This window comes from Acartia tonsa, chromosome 1 (assembly GCF_053477335.1).
Source record: "Acartia tonsa isolate MP-2025a chromosome 1, ASM5347733v1, whole genome shotgun sequence".
NCBI classification, from domain to species: Eukaryota; Metazoa; Arthropoda; class Copepoda; order Calanoida; family Acartiidae; genus Acartia; species Acartia tonsa.
Window position 1 is genome coordinate 57,456,149 of NC_137260.1, and position 24,612 is coordinate 57,480,760.

General features: G+C 31.8%; 1 protein-coding gene across 1 annotated transcript in view; it reads right to left on the minus strand.

The window, feature by feature from the left end:
• The window catches only part of LOC145324630 (uncharacterized), a 62,264-nt gene that overhangs the window by 12,940 nt on the left and 24,712 nt on the right, over nucleotides 1–24,612 (minus strand). The window contains exon 5 of the mRNA XM_080167214.1: nucleotides 636–752. Within this exon, the coding sequence (XP_080023340.1) occupies nucleotides 636–752 (117 nt within the window). The remainder of the gene's footprint in view (nucleotides 1–635; nucleotides 753–24,612) is intronic.

Consider the following 24,612-nt stretch of genomic DNA (forward strand, 5'->3'; position numbering starts at 1 on the left):
CAAACGACTGTTAAAAAAAAATTGTTATCTTACAATAAAAAGCTAAAATATTTTTTGTATAAGAGTTCCTTTATAAAGAGATAGCGTTTAATTTTCTCCTTAGAGATATAAATGGCCACAATCAATTGTTGACTTCAAGCAACAGTAACCATCTATTCAGTTTACTTATATACTTTATTATATTTTTTTATTTCTTTTCTTTATCAATAGTGTATTAGGTACATTACAATTTTCTTTATTTTTTATATATGTTATGAATACAGTATGTTTATTAGTACTAGGGAGTCTATACGGGTAGGGAAGGGCAGAAAAATAGCCCAAAACCTTTCTATGACTTAAATCTAAAGATAAATAGCCCAAAACCCTCAAAGGATCCGTGTGAAGCTTCCAACAAAGAGACCTCAATCCTTTCCACAATTACCAAAATCTTAAGAAACAGACAAAAAACTTTATACTTAAAATACAGGGTAAATGATCCTTATGTTAGTTAGGTTAGTTTAGGTAAGGTTGAGTTATTTGAAATATTACATACTAAATTTTAGTTAGTCCCACGCAGTGGTTATTCTATCGTAAGGTTGCAGTTCTCCGAAACATTTGGACTTAATCTTTCTCTCTTCAATTTATAAAAGTAATACCTGTGAGCAACACTTCCTCTTGCAGCAGCAGGCCCAGGCAATGGCCACAACGACCAGGATGGCCAGCAGGATTGCCTGGATCACAACCAGCTGCCAAGTTGTTGAGTGACCTTCCTCCTGAAATAAAATATTAAGAGTTAGTGTGGGTTTGGAGTTGGAATGCATTGTAATGTAATTCTTTACCAAGTGCAAGAAGGGAGGAGACATTAGGCTGTTTATTACACTAGTCCCCAAAGTTTTATAATAACGTTTTCTTATTCGTTGGCTTAACAACTTTGGGGAGTGACTTTTATTGAATTTTGATTGGTTGGTTCATTAAGTTGAGTGTCCAAAGTTTCAGCTTCTAACCTTAATCACCAGAAGGGGTAACTTTAATAATCATTGGGAAGGTTTATCATTTTATCGCCCATAGTCTTATCTTAGGTTTTTTAATATTATAAAACCATTTTTTTTTCTTGCATTATTTACATAAATTCTGCGTTATTAATTTTTTCTTGTGGTTATGATTTGATTTTAAGATTTCAACCACACCCCAATTTACTATATATGTAATATGTTTATAGATGGTATCACATAACCACAAAAATATTTATTGCTTTTTATATGACCCAAACACCAATAAAACTATTTTTGCACAATTGCTAACAGAAAATGTTTTTTTGTTGCAATTGTTTTTATCAATATAATACGCAACAGTGTTCTTTATTCTAAAACTCTTTAAAAATGTCTGTGTTCTTCTTATCAGATATAAATTCCCTCATCTGTAATTTTGTACCCTTACGTTTTTGGAATCATTTACAAGATATTTTCTTATTTCTATCTTTGACAATATATGCGTCGACTATATTACTTTAATTAAAAGTGGTCATAGCTGAAATAATATCAATATATCATTAATAATCTTTTACAATTATAACACACAATTTAAAAAAATTGTGTTATGATCGTAACCAGTCTTGTTTTGTGATAATATTTGTAACTGTATGCACATCCTTATTTACTGGGATTCAGGGACATAGGGACAGGTCAATGTAAAATGAATTAAGCTTCAATACATTTTTTTTTATCTTGGGTACATTAAAAGTATTGTTACAACACAACAACAATATGTGTATTTTATGCTTAGGGGGAACTCAATTATTTATCTTCCATTGTCCCGTGCCTGTGACTGGTAAACCACCGAGATCGGTTTTTAATAAATGCCGCGTTTTTTCGACAATTTTTTAGACATTGATTGATTGAACGAAGACGATGGGAGAGTATACAACATAAGAATTTAAAATTTTAAAATTATTATTTTAGCCATACAACTTAAATCCATTTTCGCTGCATATTTATCAATGCATCTTTTTAGATCTGTATTAGACATTATACAAATGGCCAAAATAATAATTTTAAAATTTTGAATACTTAAGTTCAGACATAGTACCTTGGGCTGTCTAAATTCGAAATTATCCAATATCTCAAAAATGAATATTACATATATGATTATCCTATATGATTTTGTTTATTTATTTTTATTTTCAAAAAAAATAATCAACTATGAATAATAGCATCCTTAATGATGTTAGGTAAAAGGGGTTTATTTTCTAATTTTTCAAAAAGGGGTACTTGTAAATTTTTTCCGAAAAAAATCTCTCAACCTTGCATGACTTTTGAAACTATTAGTACTTGAAGTTTTTAACAAATAATTATATTTGGCTTGTCATTATTGGGTTTATAACAATTTATCTACTTTGGGGCTACTTTGTCCAATCCCTTAACCCTTAACGGTTGGGGGGGGGGCGTTGAACGCCCCCCCTTCCGGTTTTTTCTATCTCATTTTCTGTGTGTGAAAGATAAAGAGCCCAAACTGCTTGACTTTTTAAGTATGGGTATAACACATAACTGAGAGTTGGAATTTTTTGAATATCTCCATCCTGGCGGACACAGGATGCCAGCAAACCTGGCAGGGTGATCCAAATTTTTTTAGCCCTCTAGCTCTAATAGTAACTGAGATAATGAGGGGGGGCGTTCAACGCCCCCCCCCCCCCCCCCCCCCGACCGATTAAGGTGCGGCAAGGGGCCCGACCGTAAAGGGTTAAGATCCCTGTTAATAGTAGACAGTCAACCTGCTAACAAAAGTCGTAAAAAATTCTTTTTAAAAAGTCTTATCCACTAAAATCCATTATTTTCTAGGCCTCAGTTTCGCTTCGCTTCTCTTTTAAAAACACCTCTTTATCCCTAGATAAATAAGTTTGGTCAAATCAAGATTTTTTACAGATTTTTTTCCCCTAAAGAGTAGAATCCAATCAGTTCAGTGGTTACCTAGATCTTAAGGGACAGACAGACGGACAGACATCAAGCTACTTTGTATTAGAGAACAGAGTTATACACATTTTTAATAGCAAAGCTTTTCTATAATTAGAGTCGGTCCGTCCGTCCGTCCGTCCGAGATAGATAGCTTTTATTCATTAATTTAGGCATGTTAGAATTGTCCTTTTGATTTCAAACTTTTCATGGTGATTCCTGTAGTAGTTAGGTACGATTTAGAAAGCGTATCAAATCTATAATCATTACCAGAATGTCCGTACTTCCAATTGTAAACAAGTTGTTTTTTCTACTTTTTTAACAACACATTTTTAAAAGCGAAGCTTTTCTATAATTAGGGTCGGTCCGTCCGTCCGTCCGAGATAGATAGCTTTTATTCGTTAATTTAGGCATTTTAGAATTGTCCTATCGATTTCAAACTTTGCATGATGATTCCTGTAGTAGTTAGGTACTATCTGGAAAGCGTAGCAACTCTATAATCATTGTCAGAATGTCCATACGTCCATTTTAAACATGTTAATTTTTCGTCCGAGATAGATAGCTTTTATTTGTTAATTTATGCATGTTAGAATTGTCCTATCGATTTCAAAAATAGCATGATGATTCCTCTAGTAGTTAGGTACGATTTAAAAAGCGAAGGAAATCTATAATCATTACCAGAATGTCCGTACGTCCATTTTAAACATGTTGATTTTTCTACTTTTTTAACAACAAAATTTTATGTGATCTAATTATCCGTTTGATCTGGTTTTTGGTATATTGATTCCTGGGACAACAAAGAACAATATTATTAGCAAAGCAACTCTAAAATCAACTCATAAAATGTAAGTATGTCCAAAAACATTATCCTGTATCAAGCAGTTTTTCAACAAATTTACTTACAATTTTGCTTCGACTCTTATACTTTATATTCTGATTATTCAGTTCAGACACTATACAAGTGTTAATGTCCGTTTGTCATAACGTTTCAGTGCTTCGCTTTTATGGATGTTGTCATCCTTGTTATGTGATCTAATTATCCGTTTGATCTGATTTTTGGTATATTGAATATTAATCAACTCTATAATCAACTTTTAAAAATGTAAGTACATCCATAAACATTATCCTGTATCATGCAGTTTTGCAACAAATTTACTTACAATTTTGCTTTGACTCTTATACTTTTACATTCTGATTATTCAGTTCAGACACTATACAAGTGTTAATGTCCGTTTGTTCTACCATTTTAATGCTTCGCTTTTATGGATGTTGTCATCCTTGTTTTAATTGATTTTTTTGGGGGGTTGGGGGGTTTTCTTAATGCAATCCCTCTCGGTATAATGATACCCTTGCAGAAATAGTTATAAACTCTCCTATACAAGTGTTAATGTCCTTTTGTTCTACTGTTTTAATGCTTTGCTTTAATGGATGTTGTCATCCTTGTTGTAATTAATTTTTTTTTTGGGGGGGGGGATTGGAATTTTTCTTGATGCAATCACTCTCGGTATAATGATACCCTTGCAGAAATAGTTATAAACTCTCCTATGAACAGCTACTATTTATACTTTTTAAAAGCAAACCTTTTCCATAATTAGGGTCGGTCAGTCCGCCCGTACGAGATAGTTAGCTTTTATTCGTTAATTTAGGCATGTTAGAATTGTCCTAGCGATTTCAAACTTTGCATGGTGATTCCTGTAGTAGTAAGGTACGATTGAGAAATCGTAGAAACTCTGTAATCGTTACCAGAAGGTCCGTACGTCCATTTTAAACATGTTGGTTTTTTTTACTTTTCTAATAAGAATTATTTATGTGATAAAATCATCCGATTGATCTGATTTCTTATTACTGATTCCTATTACAATAAGGTACAATATTATACAATATTATAATCAAGTATTAAAAATGGCAGTATGTCCTTAAACAGAATTCTGTTTTTAAGAAGTTTTGCAACAAATTTACGTATAATATTGTCAAACCTTATATTTTTATATTTTGTATATTCAGTTCTGACACTCAACAAAAGTTAATGTTCGTCTGTCATATCGTTTCAGAGCTTCGCTTTTATGGATGTTATTATCCTTGTTTGTGTGTAATTTAATAACGAACAACTTTGGTTTAATGATTTTCCTATCAGTCGATTAAAACATGGAGAAAAGTGTCATTTAATGATAGTGTGTTGAAAATTACCAACTTTGCCTCGCCACTGAGATCGCCTCACTTTAACCTATGATTGAATTTCCTAATAATCAATGACTTATTAGTGAAACAAGAAAAATAATTTCCAAATTTAAATCAGTTTCAGCTCTAAGCATGTCTAAAACTTTTATTGATCTTTAAAAAAATGTTTAATACATTTTTTTAACTTTAGGTTACAATAGATTACATGTTTATTTTGATGGAGATACGTTGTGACGTACAGCCAAACAAATTAGATAGAAGCTGCGCTTCTTAAAAATATATCTGGATGTGTGTGATGGGGGAGGGGTGGGGGGGGGTCAAACAAGGTCAAGTTATTTGACCGAAAAGAAATGTTGTTAATTATGTTATATGATACTCAGGGGTTGGGGGAATTATTCATATTTGTTTTTTCTCCTCCCATTCAAACTAAATTGTTCTATCCTTTCTTTGCATCTCAAATAATATTTTATTTGTTATTAAGGTAATAGAGGTGGTTTAATTTTAAGCTGTATTGTTAAGGGGAACCATATTAGTTGAGCGGTTAGCACATATATTGCTTAAGGACAGGTTTTAAGCCATTTTAATAATATTAGTTCAATTTAATAAGGATGACAAACAACATTCACCGTAAATACTAAATACTATAATAAAGAAAAAAACAACATTATGCTATTAAACATTAGCCTTTTGTATTGGAATAAAATTGTGGATAAGCATCAAATTTCGTTTTAATCGGTAGAAAAGTAAGAATACAAGTCCATGTTTAAGGACAAGTATCCCCCCTCCCCCTTTGCTCAGTATCATACAGAGCAGCAGTGGAATTAACACAATCTTTTGAGCTTAGCTACTTTATGACTCAATATTATTTTCAACAAAACGGTTAAATTGATAGAATTTCAAAATTTATCAGGGATCTAAAGGGACAAGACAATGGACAATAAATTGATGTACATCCCCAATGATGATACACAAAATTAACCCCTTTTGTAGATTATAATTAATGGTTGAAACATTTGGACACTCAACTCAATAAACCGATAATTAAAGTTGCAAAGTTGCAACAAATAAGAAAATGTTACTAAATGCTTTTGAGTCTAGTGTAATAAACAGCCCAATGTTCCTCCCTCCCTGAAATTTATCTAAAATCATAATAATGAAGAATGGAGGATAATTTGATATCTCAATCTGATTATAATAAACATTATTAGCACCTATCTTCAGATTAAAATTATTGGTAGTTTGAAGGTTTGGTCAGATGTTGTCATCCTTTTTAATTTTTTAAGAGCTAACCATATTGTTATTCAAATTTACTTGTTTTAAATTAGTAAATGGGTTAATGTTTGGCTTTATTTCTCAAACCGTTTTATGATGCATTTGTTTGAGCAAACCAGGAGGGAGGTGCCATTGGACCATAAATTACACTTACACACTGGACATACTTACATTTTTAGGACTTGATTATAGAGTTACTTAGCTTATAATATTGTACTTTGTTGTCCCAGGAATCAATATACAAAAATATACAAAAATCAGATCAATCGGATAATTGATCACATAAAAATTTGTTGTTAAAAAAGTAAAAAATCTACATGTTTAAAATGAACATACCGACATTCTGATAATGATTATAGAATTGCTGCGCTTTCTAAATCGTACCTAACTACTACAGGAATCACAATGCAGAGTTTGAAATCGATAGGACAATTAACATGCATAAATTAACAAAAAAAAGCTATCCATTCCGGATGTACAGACGGACGTACATACGAAAGGACGGACCGACCCTAATTATAGAAAGCCTTGCTTTTAGAATATGACGAAACGCCCCTTGCCACTAAAGGGACTATACCCAAATAAAGGAACCTACAGGAATAAGACAATGGCAGATTAATTGATGTACATCCTCAATTATGGTAAACAAAATTACCCCTTCTATACATTACGATTAGGGGTTGGACGTTTGGACACTATAGTTAATAAACTAACCAATCAAAATTCGATAAAAGTCCTCAAAACTTTTTGAACAATGATTTGTTTATTTCTTATCGTAAATGGGAAATTTTCATCAATTTATCGTCCATTGTCTTATTCCTTAAGTCCCCAAAGTTGTTAAGCCAACGAAAAAGAAAACGTTATTATCAAACGTTGGAAACTAGCAGAGAGAGAGGGGGGGACAATGGGCTGTTTATTAAACTAGTCCCCAAAGTTTTACGATAATGTTTTCTTATTCGCTGGCTTAACAACTTTGTGGTCTTTTATTGTATTTTGAATGGTCAGGTTATTAATATAGCAGTGGTTATACCAACAAAATTGAAAATTCAGTAAAGTTCACCAAAGTTGGTAAGCCAACAAATAAGAAAACGTTATTTTAAGACTTTGGGAACTAGCAGAGAGAGAGAGAGAGGGGGGGAGGGGGCATTTTGCTGTTTATTACACTAGTCCCCAAAGATTAAAATGGCGTTGCTACAAAAGACCAACTCTACAAAAGACCAACGCCTACAAAAGACCAACTCTACAAAAGACCAACGCCTACAAAAGACCAACGCCTACAAAAGACCAACACCTACAAAAGACCAACAACTACAAAAGGGTCAATTTTTTAAAAGCAAGGTTGTATCAGGTTCGAAACTATTCCGTTACGTAGCAAACACAGACTTTGGACAAACTGTCGGACGGAATTTTAAAATTCAGCCTGTGGACAAAGTTATCCAAGAAAGAAATTTCGGTTTTGAATTTTGTCCTTGTGTTTTAATCGCCATATTGGATATCATTAAAATTGGAAGATTTTTTCTTTAAAATTTAGAAGATTTTCAAGCCATTATTTGATTACATTGATACAAAAAAATAATTACAATTTTTTTCTTGTAATTGTGTCGCTTAAAATCTATTTAAAGCATACATTATATTCATTATATTTATTAATTTGATAAATACAAATATGATGCTACACCAGTTGCAGCTATAGACCTTCCAGCTCTACGATTTTTTGTAGTCGTTGGTCTTTTGTAGGCGTTGGTCTTTTGTAGGGTTGGTCTTTTGTAGGCGTTAGTCTTTTGTAGAACCGACTAGTTGGTCTTTTGTAGGCGTTGGTCTTTTGTAGAGTTGGTCTTTTGTAGCAACGCCATTAAAATAACGTTTTCTTGTGCGATGGCTTAACAACTTTGGGGACTACAGAAGGGGTAATTTTATGTGTCATCATTGGTAATGTACATCAATTTAACAGCCATTGTCTTATCTCTATAGATCCCTATATTTTGATATAATTTCAGTATTTTGATTGATTGGTTCCAAACTAGCAGAATCCTAACTTTTTTTGGCCAATAATTTAATTATTTTTTTTTGTATTGTAATTGGCAATTTTCATAATTTTATACTTCATTTTCTAATTAATTAAGATTCATGGTTAAGATTAAATTTAGTTTGAAGTAAAAACAAGAATCATGTAGAATCCATGTAGTGAAAGCGATGCTAAAACAAGGATGACAACATCCATAAGTATCGAAGCTCAAAATTTATTGATAGGACATCAGGAAAAATAATCTTTTAGGTATGTTAAAAGACATAAATGAAATAAATCCCGAAACCTTTTAAAAATGTATGATATCTTTTGAAGCATTAAGCTAAGAAGAAAAACGTGAAATCTAGGAATCGATCTAGCCCCCCAACCAATAGCAAGTCTTTAATAAACTTGGTGAAAATATGTATAATGTTGACTTAATTATTCCCTAAAAATTCCAGCTGTTTATCTTGAACAGGAGTCGAAAAATCATGAAAACTTGAAAAACTAGGAAGTGATCTAGCACCCCAACCAATTATCATATCTTAAAAAAAGCTTTTTAAAAATGTTGACTTGATTAATCCCTAAAAATTCCAGCCGTTTATCCTGAACAGGAGTTGAGATAATCATTAAAATTGAAAAACTAGGAATTGATCTAGCACCCGAATTAATATACAAATCTTAATTGAACTTAGTAAAAATATGTATGATGCAAATTTACTTAATCCCTGAAAATTTCAGTTGTCTGTCTTGAAAAGGAGTCGAGAAAATTATGAAAACAAAAAAATCTAGGAATCGATCTAGCACCCCAATTAACATACAGATGGACATTTATCATGGGAATCTTTACTAAAAATTTCAGCTGTCTTTAATAGGAGCCGAGAAAATCACGTTTCCCCCATTTTGTCTCAGATAGACGGACAGACGGACAAACAGACGGACGGACCGACGGACTGACGGACGGACATTTCGAATGATAGAGTAGCTTCGCTACTAAAAATCACGTTTCCCCCACGTTTCCCCCAAATTTACTATAATCGCAATAATTTTATGTAGACTTATGCATTTTATCCTGTAAATGTTAGTTTGTCCTTTCATTTCAGAGCTTCGCTTTTATGGATTTTCAATATTTGGTTGCTAAATCTGTATTAAAGTTAAATGATATGTGAGCCACAACATACGTAGATTTTAAAATTTAAATTGAGCGGCTCATAGTAATTGTAGAATAAGGTAGGCATACCATTAGAACCAGTATGAAGTCTATTTTAGGTCAACTGACTTAAAACTTGACTTGTTTAAGATTGTAAAAGGGGCTCTTTGAAAAGATTTTGTGTTAAACAGTGAAACTGTTGAAACAGTAAGTTTAAACATTATTGTCAACCATATTTTTTAGAAGCACAGCTTCGCTATAATAAAAATTTATCTGTTCGTCACAACGTATCTCTAATGTAATAAATAAGTAATCCTTAATGTTTTCTATGTACACATAAGATACTTTTTCATAAGCTTCCACTTTAAACTGCCCAAATACTTAGATATTATTTTCTTTGTTTGAAGGGATTATTTGGAAATTCGATATTTCCTCCCCCCCCCCCCCGTCACAAAAAATAGAGTTAAAAGTATGTTACAGGGATAAAGTTATAATTACAAGATGATAAGTTAAAAGTATTATAGGGATAATGAGTAGTTGGTGTAAAATTGGGAGGAGCAATTTATAGATTCATGGAAAGAGGCGTATATTATAATACAATTAAGAATTATGAAACCATATTTCAGGAAGGAAGTAATATAATTTGAATATCAAGATTTTTTAAATGGTTCAACCTAATGTGACAAAGAGGGAGGAGAAATTTATAGATTCCAAGAAAGAGGCGTATATCATAATACAATTAAGAAGGAAATAATATAATTTTGAATCAAAAATTGTTTGGTATTTACAGTTTGAAAAAAAGAAAATATGTTATCCCACTTTTTAAATCTAATCCAGCCTTTAACAATTCAAGTATTAAAATTCATCCAATTTCCATTGTAATTATAATATAATTATTGATTGATTTCAATTTTATATAATTGAATCAATAAACAAATATTTGATATGTTCATTATTACATTAACTTCATTCATTCTACGATTTTAACACTAGTCTCCTAGCTAAAACAAACTTTGCTAAAACAGATATAGCACTGATTTACTTAATCCTAAATCCCTGTGTTTGCCTGTCAATTCAGGGTTAAATTGAAAATGAAAGTTAAATAATAAATCAATGTTCAGCGTCTCATTTAGTTATTAAGAATAGAGGGTAAGAGGGTGGGGGGGGGGGGGTTTGGTTAAGGCTATTTTTGTCAAATTTTAACATATTCACTTATTAACAAGGATGACAACATCCATAAAAGCGAAGCACTGAAACAGTAGGACAAACGGACATTAAGACTTGTATAGTGTCTGAACTTAATAATAAGAATATAAATATAAGTCAGCTACTCTATAAATTAATATGCTCCCTCGTCTTTGATAAGAAACTGAATAAGGAAAACGAAATTTCTGACAACTATAATTATATGGTGAATTATATGTTTTACATCTTTCTCAACATCTATATCGTACCTAACTACTAGAGGTATGGTATCATCATGCAAAGTTTGAAATCGATAGGACAATTCTAACATGCCTAAATTAAGGAATAAAAGCTATTTATCAAGGACGGACATACGGATGGACAAACCGATCCTAATTATATGAAAGCTTCGCTTTTAAAAATATCATCCTTATAATAAAGTAACAGGATGTGTGTTTGTCTGTGTGTACCAAAGGATCTCGCTAACCGCTGAACCGGTTGGGTTCTCCTTTACACAGTAACTTCTCATAGGTCCCGGGAAGGTATATAACTATTTTTGGGGGAGGGTACCACCACCCTCCCAAGAGAAATCGCCACTAGAAAAAAATTACCTCTCCCCCCCCCCACAAAAAAAATAAACTCCCCCCTCATCAAGTGACCCTAGAGGCCTCTAGGGGCGTAGCCGCTGGTACATAATAAAGAATAAGAATATTTTTCATTAAAAAGATTTTTGCTAGGTTTAGTGATTTTATAATAAACTATAATTATCATATTTGAAAAAAAATATTTGATTATTACAAACAAAATCCATTAGCCTGGCAATATATATGTTATTATACAATATTGCAACGCTAATTGTTTCTAAGACTATAATTTTACATTTACAAAACATAATTAAGTCTGCAATATTCTGACTATTTGAGGCTTAATTATTGTTATTTCCTTGTTAATGATTGCATATTACATATTTTCAAACAAAACTTTATGTTATTTTGGGTAATTAGTATTGTTCCAAATTTGCAATATTACACGAATTTTAATTTCGTCAGCCCAAGGTACTATGTCTGCTTAAGTTGTATACTCTGCTAAAAACCTTATTCCATCTTGAAGATCAATGCCCCGTACGATTTTAAACGATTTTAACAGAGTATACAACTTGAAAATTCAAAATTTTAAATTATTATTTTAGCCATTTGTATAGGGTGTAACACAGCTCTAAAAAGACGCATTAATAAATATGCAGCGAAAATGGATTTAAGTTGTATTAGACATTATACAAATGGCTAAAATAATAATTTTAAAATTTTAAATTCTTATGTTGTATACTCTCCCATCGTCTTCGTTCAATCAATCAATGTCGAAAAAATTGTCGAAAAAACGCGGCATTTATTAAAAACCGATCTCCGGACGGACATACGTGACTAATTTGGGCATTAATGTACTATGTACCGTTTATACATAAATACATATACATATCAGTAAGGATTATGTGTAGATTGATGTATAATTGAGTACTGAGTAGCTATCAAAATATGGTCAACTGAAAATAGTTGCCGAATGTGTACGCAGTTTCCTGAGTGTTTCCTCATCCTAGCTCAATATTTACTACTAGCTAAAAAAGCTTCAAACTTCAAAAAAAAAATCAAAATTTAAAAAATTCAAATTTATAATGTATAATGTATAAATCGTTTACACATTCAAATTTTGATTTTTTAAAGGGAAGTTTGAAGATTTGTAGCTAGTAGTAAATATTGAGCTAGGATGAGGAAACACCCAGGAAACTGCGTACACATTCGGCAACTATTTTCAGTTCATCCAAAATATACCCTTTTAAAGATATACTTTCATAAAAGAGGGTACAATAGATATATGCGTATAGATGTATAACCTTACACAACTACTAGGCCCAATTATTAGGGACTTTTTCGTTTTCTAGAAAATGTTTTCTGCTCTTTTGTGTTGACTTGGCTGTGTTAATATTCCCGAAGCTATTGGCTAATATTCAAAGACCCAATTGCAAGTCGGCACAGAGTCCCCACCCCGTGGGTAGGCAAGAGTTACATATAGCTCGTGCCCCCTCTATTATTCTACTTTAATGAGGGTATATTAGACTGTAAATTATACTGGTCATCCACGTTAAATAAACACTTCCTCTCCTTCATTGCATTGGTTCAAAAAACTTGATTGGGTGTTACAAACTAGCAGTGTAAAAGGATAGTTTCTTAACAAAATAACGACAACTCAATATCTTCACTGTTTACTCACAATCGCACTTAATAATACATATATGAACACACACACACTATGATAATACCAGTCAAGTCATTCTTGTAATAACTTCAATTTTGGAATAGGTTGGTTAATTTTCATTAATATCATAGATAAAGTTATACTTTTCAGAGAAGCTTGATATAGATTCCGAGAAAAATAGAGAGAATCATTGGTCTGTAGCCAAAGATCTCGGAAATTTGTGGTCTGAACGGGTTTTACTTCTTAGGGAAGTTTTTATAATGTCTTAGGTGGCTTATGGTCATTTTTCTTAGGTTGAATCAAATAGAATTAGATCTTAATAAAGTATGATGATTTTTTCTTAAGGAGTAGCTGATCTACTAAAAAGCTCGTTTTATCCGAGTTCGCACTATTCTACATGCAATATACTCTGCAAGAAACTGTGACAAAATCACCGTAGAACGCTACTTTAAGTGTTGCAAAGAATATGAAATATAACCATCCTATTTCCTGCCATTATGAAAAGTGCCCGAAGGCAATCCGTGGCAACAATTACATTTATTTTACTTACAAGAAAATACGAGATGTACTATGTTAACGTAAAGTCAAACGCGCTAAGATTAATTAATAAACTAATTCAAATTTTACAAGATTTTAATTTACATATGATCTTCAACAAATCGTAGTTTTAAAAAAACATAAATATTGACTCAGCAAATGATAATTTCCTTTATTTAAAAGCGCAGCTATTAATGGAAAAGATAAACCGCAGCCACCTAGAAGATATAAAGCAGCTGCCGAGCCCTAGTCTGAAAACTTAATCAAATTATTTTTTTTGTGTTTTTCATGTAAAATATGAAAAATACATGATGAGTGTAACTGTTCTGTTTAAATATCTCAGCACCGCGGCATAACTAAAGAAAATGAGCTTATTATCCTTTGTTTACGTTAAATGGGAATTCCAAATTTTTTGTAGATGCAGTGCTTCTCATTAAGTGGTTACTTCTATTTCTTTACAATTTCTTGCATCCTTCGTTAATTATGTATTTTAATCCTTTTTTTATATTTATTAATCGATTAGGTATATTTATAATCGATATTATATATATTTAACTAGCGGCTACGCCCCTAGAGGCCTCTAGGGGCACTTGAGGAGGAGAGAGTCGAATTTAATAATTCAATTTCTTATTTTAGATTTTAAAAGAAAAAGTAAAAAAAATTACGTTTGATGATTGTTTTTCGTTGAACTCTCTTTCTAAAATTGAGAAATTTAAAAAAAATTTAATTTCTTTAGGGAGGGTGGTGGTACCCTCCCCCAAAATAGTTATAAACCTTCCCGGGACATATGAGAATCTACCCTGTTAAGGAGAACCCGATCGGTTCAGCGGTTAGCGAGATCCTTCGGTACAAACACACAAACACACAGACACACAAACATCCTGTTACTTTATTATAAGGATTAGTTTAATCGAAGTAGAATAACATGAGAGGGGAAATTGTCGTCAATTTAGCTTGCTAACATTGAACTCGTTAATTGGTCAGTTCATTCATCCAGTAGGAGGGGCTGGGATGGGATAAAGGGAAAAATCGGTATTTTAGCCCGCTTCCAAATTCACTTTATTAGAGAACATGAAAATCTGCTGTAATATCCAATTAATAATATATCAATTATTAGTTTTGTGTTCCATTTTGTCAATTATGTTTTTTGTCACAAAACTTTTTTTAAGGTTTTCATCTGTAATGCTACGCATTTGATATTGTACTTGTTTTTTTTTCTGTGAATTTGTGTAAATTGGCTGAATGTATAATGTGAAAAATGTATATAATAATTGTATGCCTTCAAACAGAGCATAATATAAATACGAAGCAAAAATTCTTTAATATTATCCTTATACTAAAGTAACAGGATGTTTGTCTGTCTGTGTGTACCGAAGGATCTCGCTAACCGCTGAACCGATCGGGTTCTCCTTAACAGGGTAGATTCTCATATGTCCTGGAAAGGTTTTTAACTATTTTGGGGGAGGGTACTACCACCCTCCCAAAAGAAATGACAAAAAAATTGAAAATTTTCTTAAAATCTGGGAGACTTCAACGTAACATTAAGAGGTATCCGTAACATAAAGAATTATCGTAAACTTTAACAAACAAAAACATTTAAAGTGCCACTAGAGGCCTCTAGGGGCCTAGCCGCTAGTTATTATAAAAGTAACTATTGAAAACTTATCTTTATGTTTAGTATTTGCTTTCATTCAGTAAAAAATAAATATTTTTTGTCTATTTTGAAAATTGGAGGTTGATTATGTATTTTAAATCCATATTAATAATAAATTATTGCTTTTTAAAAGTCAACATTTTTGTTTTATTGTTCTAAGCTTTACTATTGTGTATATGATTTGTCCTTGTCACATAACTATCGGCTACGCCCCTACAGGCCTCTAGTGGCACTTTAAAACATCTATACTGAGAAATAATTTGTCTATGTTACGAAAAGCTGTTTTTATTTATTTTTTGACGTCGCCTTCACAGGACCTATGCGAAGCTACACTGTAAAAGAAAACTATTTTTGTTAGCGTTTAGCGAGATCCTTCGGTACAAACAAACATCCTGTTACTTTAATATAAGGATTACAATATATGCACCTCACTATTTTATTGTGTCAAAAGTCATATATTTTTTTTTTATCTTCAAAATCTCTTTAATAAACCCACTCGTGTAAATGTTGTATATGGATCAAAAGAATAAATGATTTGCTTAGTTTGTAATAAAGTCAGAGAGGGGAGGACATTGGAATGTAAATTATACTGGCCTCCAAAGATTTTAAAGCACATTCTCTAATTCCTTTGCTTACAAACTTAGGTGCTTTTTTATCAAATAATGATTGGATTGTACAGACCAACAGTGTCAATACTTTTCCACCAATAATTTTGATCTACAGAATGGATAATATTATTTGTCTGGATAAGAGGTTATAGTAGTTTATCACTGTCTTAAAATTCCTCAAGGATCTACGTCCCAATTCGTGCTATTAGTGTAGCTAATCATTTTTAGTAAGATATGTTGGAGGATGATTGTGGGCATTTTCATCTCTAGTTATCCTCTCCCTCCCTCAGTAGAGCTATCAATCTTTGAGTTAAATTTTTTTGCCTTGCTTATTTGGTTGTGTTTATCCTTGTTTTATATTATTGTCTTATAAAGGGAAAAGACAATGGCCGATAATTTAATTTACTTCTCCAATTACGATACACAAAATTATCCCTTCTGTAGATTACTATTAGTGGTTGAAATGTTTGGATATTAAACTTGAAGAAATAACCAATCAAAATTTAATAAAAGTCCCGAAAGTTATTATGCCAGCGATTAAGAAAACGTTATTATAAAACTTTGGGGACTAGTGTAATAAACAGCCCAATGTCTCCTCCTTCCCTGTATGTGTTAGAATGACAAAATGTCGGATTAATCCAAAATGGCCGCGGAATTTGGAATGGATTAAGTGTAAAACCAGAGGGTTCATGTTGTACATGAATCATGCATATTTAAGCTCGGATTTGCATCTATTTACATTCTCATAACCAGGGCTTGACAGCCGCCAATTTTTAGAGCAGTTAGTTTCGGCTACATATTTGAAAATATTAATATCTTTAATGGTTTGGAATGTTGTAATAAAAAAAGTCATTGTTGACTTATGGCGGCTAGCAGTCTTAAAACTGCTGCAGCCGAAAAATATCTTATTTTAGGTGCGGTTTAAATCAAGAGGAAAACAGAAAATTTTTTACAGCTGCAGATTAAATTATAAACAGAGCTGCGGTTGTTTATCCCCATATGAAAAATTCATTCCTTGCATTTTTATTAATATTTGGTTAAAATGTCCAAAAATATATGGACTTGCATGAATATACAAAAATATGCAAATTTTTGCAATCAAAGTATATATACATGCAGCTGAAAGAAAGACAAAAAAGTTTTAGTAAAATGAATGCAATAAGAAAATTAAAAAGTTTTTTTATCATATTGTCAAAAAGTTTTGCATATACTATGAACGTTTCTTTTTTGATTTAAATTGTACAGGTTTTATTACAAAAAGTTTGTAATGCTAAAAATAAAATAAAAATTCTAATTCAAAATCCATGAGATACAAAATTGATGCAGTCTTTAAAATAGAATTGTGTAAAAACACATAAGAGAATATGTGCCTTTTCTAATTCAATTCATTGGACTAATATTACGTTTAAAATGTTTAACTGAAGAAAAAGATTAGGCAGGGGTTAAATAACTGTATGTTCACGGGGTTGGGACCCTCTGCCGACATCAGCAAATAGTTTCGGAAATATTAACACATCCAAGTCGCTACAATTTTTTAGCAGACAAAAAGGTCCCCAATACTGGAACCAGGTATTTGTCTGGGTTACACATCTATACTTATACATTTATTTCTACAATTATAGTGACATACAATTGAATAGATTGAAAATAACAATAAGATAATTAGTCACAAATCTACCAATTTAATATCCCACCCTGTTAATTATTACAAGATTGCTATGATACAAAGACCATACTGCATATAAAGATATCCTTTTTTTCAGGGATAAGACAATAGACGAAACATTTGTGTAAACCTAAAATTATGATAAGCAAAATTACTCCTTAGGTAGATTAAAATTATGGGTGGAAAAGTCTAAACTAAATATCTAAAATTAATTGAGCTATATCACGAATTTCTAATGTCATGGATGGACAATAAAGTAGTTATGGAAAAGCTGCGCTTCTTATTTTCTACTAACGGATATGCCTCCTAGATGCCTCTAGGGGCAATTGAGGAGAAGTGAGTTGAATTGATAACCATTTTTTTTATTTTAGATTTTAAAAAATATATATATGAGAAGAATAGAAATATAAGAATAGAAGCATATTCTTAACCCTTTTTTCGTCAAATCTAAGAAGGAACATTTCTAGCAGACAAAAGTATTGTTTAATTTCGACTAAAGCTGATGTGGATTCTTAAAAAATGATAGACTCGCTACTCGATAGTGAGGCAAAATTATTTTTGTGAAAAATCATCCAAAAACACATTAAAAATCTACAAAAATTAAACATAATCATATGTTAATAACCCTTTTAAGATTTTATTTAAGTTTTGTAAATTTTTTATTCGATTTTAGAGGATTTTTCACAAAAAAAATTTTGCCTCACCAGCGAGTAGCCAACCTAACTTTTTTTAAAGAATCCACCTCGTTTCGAAGCTTTCAAATTTAAACGAAATTTTTGGGCAATTAATTCTGATTCCGCAAAGCTTTCTACTAAGAAAATATACTGTTTACAGCTGACTTTTATCAATGTATGAAATGAAAAAAAACATGCATTCGTAACAAGATGTTTACAAAATTTCAACCAATGAAATTAAATGTATGTACCGATGCGATTCTCCTATTGGCTCAATCAGATATTCCCTCTCTTTCTTAGTACCTTTATTATGAGAAGCTACCCTGTAAAGGAGAACCTGATCGGTTCAGCGGTTAGCGGTACAAACACACAGACAAACAGACATCCTGTTACTTTATTATATTTTTTCTCGTCCTGTTTACAGTTAATTCACAACAATTGATGATTAAGGGTAGTACTGAGGGTGAGTAAAAAGATCATAAAAAATCACAAGGACAATATTGTCAATAAGTAGCGCAGCAATAATGAGCTTACTTAATTTGATTGTTTATCAAAATTAAACGGTACGGCGAATTAGGAAGGTAAATGTAAACATCGAAATAAAAAAACAATGAGAGTTTTGGCAGATTTTTAAGAATAGAATATTTAATTTAAAGTAATGAATGTTAAAATTCATTAAAAATCCGTCAAAAAAAGACGAATTAATGAATGGGTGTAACTGTACAGGCATACTCAAATTATAGAGATGCTCTGTGTTAAGAAAAAGGAACATAAAAAATAACAATGGCTCTGACGCCTTAACAAAGCCAGTAATTTAGAAATGTAAACAAAACAAATTAGGTTTTTATTAATTGAAAATGTTAATGGATAAAGCACCCCTGAAAGGCCTATTGTTTTATTGAGGAAAACGGAATGTTGTTTTTTTCTTTAAGTTGTTCTGGAATTTTGTTGTTTTCGATTTAAATCATACAAATATAAAATTTAATGTGTATAACCAATTTATTTTTCAGCTTCTATGTCAGGCGCGAGACTAAGTAATTAAAATAAATGTAAGCTAGACTTACAGTAAAAAAGGTCGTGCAATAAAGACGGTTTATTTCTGTAAAATTAAGATTTTCAAGGCCTGCCTACTCCTTATTTCCGCCCCCGCAAGGTTCATACCCCCTATGAGCACGCCACAGCTTCTTGAAATAATTGCCTTTTGATAAGTGATTTAAACATGTACATTAGCAAGATGGCTTGAATGACTATGAGGCCTAAATAAAGACAAAACAGCTGAAAAGAAACAAGGTGGTAATATATACCTAAACATTATATTAATTTTATTCATCTAAATTTGCTATTATCTGTCCCTCTTCCTATGCTGTAGGCAAATAAATGTAATCGTGAGAATTAAAACTGCATTCATCAATACTACTACACAGATAAATGGGTAAACAAATTGCCTCGTGATATTTTCAAATGATAATTGCACTTTTTATAACAATTTTCATTCTGTAAAATGTCTAATATTGAAAAAAATTTTAGTTCGGCTATGCTATAAGTAGGGTATGGTCTTTCATCTGCATCTACGACCGTCTTAATTAGACTTAATTAAACATGACTGGTTATATTTTGTTTATTTATATAAAGGGGGGAGGCGGATGTGCCACTTTTTGAAACCAAAACTAAAAGTCAAAGGAACTCAACTAAAAAAGAGTTACAGGTCTGACATTTTACTTGGCATTTGCTTTATAGGGGTACAATATGGAACTGTGAAGAAACGGCGGCACAACCGCCGAGAAAAGGCAAAAAAATGTCGGCGGAAAACGGCGGTTTTCGGCGGTTGCGCCGCCGTTTCTTCACATTTCCATATTGTACCCCTATAAAGCAACTGCCATGCAAAATCTCAGACCTGTAACTCTTTTTTTAGTTGAGTTCCTTTGTTGACTTTTACTTTTGGTTTCAAAAAGTGGCACATCCGCCTCCCCCCTTTCTAATTTTTTTGCGAATTTACTTATTTATTTATAACTTTCTGCCAAAAACTTACATTTACCATGATTTTATTTTGGACAAATAGCTTAAAACCTGCCAAATAATAGAAGGAAACTTTTCTGATAATATATCCTTGATTAAGAAAGTTCCATGCCTTTATATGCCTGACAAAGTGTAAACAAAATAAGCCGCTAGTATTTACTATTGACCACCAGAAAGGCCATGCAAAAATTAAGCTGGCGGATTAATGTTTGCGGATTTTAGCAAAATTTTAAATAAAATCAAGGACCCAATTATCCATTTAAAATATTTTATTTTAATGTTTAATCAAGAGAAAAACTATTGTGCCTTTCATATAAGCCAATCAATATAATCATTATTGGGTACACAATGTTGTGATCATTTGCTTTGGTTGTTATCAATAACGAAAATTGTTTATGAAAAAAGCTTTTTTATCTCTTGTTAGCTTATTGTTTGGTTTAAAAACCTATAATATTATTAAGCAATAATTTTTTATTGTTTTTGCAGGGCAATGAAGATAAGAACTAAGTATGCATTTCAATTTTGAATGTGCACAAAAGTAAGGACCCATCTTATTATGCAAATACCTTTCTTAGTTAGGTACACAAATTGATTACTGTGCATTGGTTGAGCTAACATATGGTATCATTTTTATTTTGGTTAGTTCTAAACCTTATTGAATTTAGATTTAAAGTAATTAAAACAAAACACTGAACTATTTTTTATTGATAAACATAAAAAAAGTCCATTTAAACTTCTCCCAGTACAGAATAATACATTCGCGCATCTAACTGTACCTCATAACAATTTTAAAGCCAATATAATAAAAATAATAATAATCTTTATGCTTACTGTGATTAAAGTGCTACGACCAAGCTAATATTGCTTGATTCACTTCTACAAGAGATGCGATTGATAATGAAGATTTTTTTCTTTGAAATATATTTCGTTATGAAGCATCAGTAGTTACTAATTTATAAATGTTATGGTTGAGATAGATTTATAACTGTTAAAACTACTTTTTATGGTTAGTGTTCAAATTAAGTAAAGGATGTGTATTAAATTTGTCTTAAAGCTGAAAAATGCGCGAAATTAAGCAGAAGGTACAAGTGTATATTACAATAGTTGAAATTTTGTCGACAATTTAGGTTGCTACTTTAGTTCTCATTTATTAGTCAGTACTTTCCTACAGTGAACAGGATGGGTGAACAGTTGTTTATGGGGAGTATCGTTATATTAGCCAGCTGGAAGGACTTTTTTTAAAAGTAGGCAAAGATGGTTTATCAAAAGTTAAAGCTATTAAGGGACACTTAAAAATAACGGTAATAGTCCCTTTCGTGGCAACGCACCTTAAGGGGCGAATCTTCGTATTTTTTACAGTATCTTTTCTCCTATTTCTAGCCCCTGCGGGGGGCTCTAAACCTGCAGGGCCATTGCCTAACCCTGTGGGGCAATCACCTAACCCAATATAACCTAATCTAACCTAACCTAAAATAACCTATACCATTTTTAAAATACGATGAATCGTCCCTTAAGGAGCGTTGCAACGAAAGGAATTATTCCCAAAATAATATTTTGAATTTTAAACGAATCATAAAATATCTATTTCTATTGAAAAAGTATCTATTTCTTTTCGAAAAAAAAAAACAAATTCATTGTATAAATAAAATGTGAAGTGAGAGGCGCACCACGTATACAATTTACCCCGGGGGTAAGAATCGATTAAAAGCTTCGCATACACAAGAGTTGCAAATTGATATACATGTTATGCAATTACTACCGTACACATATTAAAACCAAGGAACGAAAACTATAGACAGCTATATCAATAGTCGAAACTTAATACAAGCACCAAATGATAAATAATTACTTAAGGATTAACATACGATTATAACAAAAACATCAATAACCCAACAATCAAATAATTACAAAATAGTCAAACTGGTAATAACTTGCAAAAATTTCTGTTTGGGTCGTTTTTGATACTTTTCAGTATGATGAAAGCCGTTTACAATAGAATTGATTAACTAATTTTGGCGGCAAAAAAAATCATATAAATTGTTGGCATTTAGTCGGAACTGATAGCACATTGGTATACATAATGACCTTTTAAAACTGCAAACTCAATTTGCAACCGGACTTTTATTGAGGGGTAGGAGGGATCCAGTCGTGTTTTATACGTCCATTTTTTAGAAGCGCAGTTATTCTATAGGTAGGACCAGGTCTGTACGTCAGTAAGCCAAAGTTAGTTACATGATTAGATTTTACCTGCATTTTTTCCTAGAGATTTTTATAATCTTACTATTTATATTAGACTTCTCTTTTTTAATCATTAGGTATTATGAATTAGATGTTGCTATGCTACTGGTAGACGAATATTGTTCTTGTTTATTGAATGCAAAAAAATTGCGACGACTTAGCGCACTGCACACATGCCAAAATGATGCTGGATCATAATTGTAGCGGCTAGACTAATCACACACACAGGGATAGGGTAACTGGGATAAACTAAATTGTAAAGCAAAGACAGATTATAGTACTTTTCAAATAAGGGAGGGTGGTAACATAGACGTCTTAGAGTTTTGGTAAAGGGGCGTTGAACCCCAAACCCCCCACTACCCTCAAATTTGAAAACCATTATTTTGCCTTTTTTAACATTTAAAAATCAAAATTAGATTACCTCTATTAAGCCTTTAAAACCCCTCATACAAAAAGTTTGTACGTCCATTTGTGACAATATCTTTAATAGACCTATCACCTACCCCTTCATTACTGGAGCTTGTAGACATTTTTGTAGATTGGATTCTGCCCATTAAATATTACAATTTAATATACAGCTATCGTAAAATATGTAATTCTAGGGAATTGAGGGGAGTTATTAATCAAGGTTAAAAGGATAGGACTATGGAAGGAAAAAATTGTGACTTTGTCATAACATTGAAAACCTTCCCCCCAATAAAATAAAATGAATTTAAAAATTATTAAGATTTAAATCAAATATATTTACTACATTACAAGCTAAAGAGACGAAATTTTATATACAAAATCAATTAATTTTTTGTTATTGTCTTATTCCTGCATCCCTGGCTACTACGCTAGTCATTCTAGAATGTAATAATTAGTTCGATGATTTTTTGTAAATATGTGTAATTGATATGTAAATCAGATACATTAAATATAATACATTCATATCAATTTTTCTTATCGATTGAATGTAAGAAATTCTTTATGCAGATTAGCCTATTTTGGGCATTCGGAATAAATTCTAATTGGTAAAAAAGTGATTTTGTTTTGGTGATATCTCATAACAGATAGCTACACACAAAATTATCTTTTCCGTACAAGCAAAAATGTAGATATGACCAAAATAATTTCATCTTCATGCTTCCATTCAATAACTTTTTAAAATAGGTTTTATACCTATACAAATTTATGGTTGCATATACTATTATTGTTTAACAAAAATTCCACGATAACACCAATTCATCCTCTATTCTCTTATCCCTTAAGTTTCCAGCCTTTACATCCAATGTACTGTACCAATCGATATATCATAACTTGGATGTTGCATCAGATTTTCATGTACTCCAATAAGTAGTACTCGCAGCTGGCTAAAATATCGATCCCCCCCCCCCCCCCCCAACAACAACAACCCCCATTTCTTCATCACCGCCTCTCCTACTGGATGAACGAACTAACCAATAAATAGGTTCATTGCAAGCTAAATTGACGACACATTTTCCCCTGTCAAAATATCCACGTATATCTTACATCCATTACTGTATCCCATCCGACAAACGTATTGAATTGTTGACAACCACATATGAAATATTGATAATTTCATTCATAAATGAAGTATTCAAATTCAGGGAGAGAGAGAACATTGGTCTGTTTATTCCACTAGTACCCAAAGTTGTTTTAAACAGAAAAACTTACTACTTAATATGATAAAGCATTTTTTTTTTCATGTGCATTATCTCTATATCCATGGCTACATATAGAATATTAAATTGAATGAATGATTGAAAGAGAATTTCGTATTTGGGTTCATTCGGGGAGGGAGGAAACATTGTTGTTTATTACACTAGTCCCAAAAAATTTTTAATAACGTTTTATTATTCGGTGACTTAACAACTTTGGCGACTTTTATAGAATTTTGTTGATTGGTTTATTAAAATAAGCGTACAATCCTTTGAACCAATGAATCTAAACATTAATACCCCACAAAAACTTTAGAAGTCCGTATGGAAATTTTAGGTTAATATTTTATGTGAGGGTGGAGGGGGTTCAAAAACTAAAATAACTAAAAATTTCGGTGGGACACCCTTGGAACTAGACATAAAGTAGCAGTTTTTTATCATCTACATAGATTCAAAGTGTTAAAAAATTGTGCAATATATAGTCTGTTCATATTCTTTGAAAATCAGAGAGTTTGATTTTGTGCCTAAATTCTCAGGGATTATTGCACTTCAAGGGTAACTATTTTACCTTTTGAATTTTCACATGTCAAAATG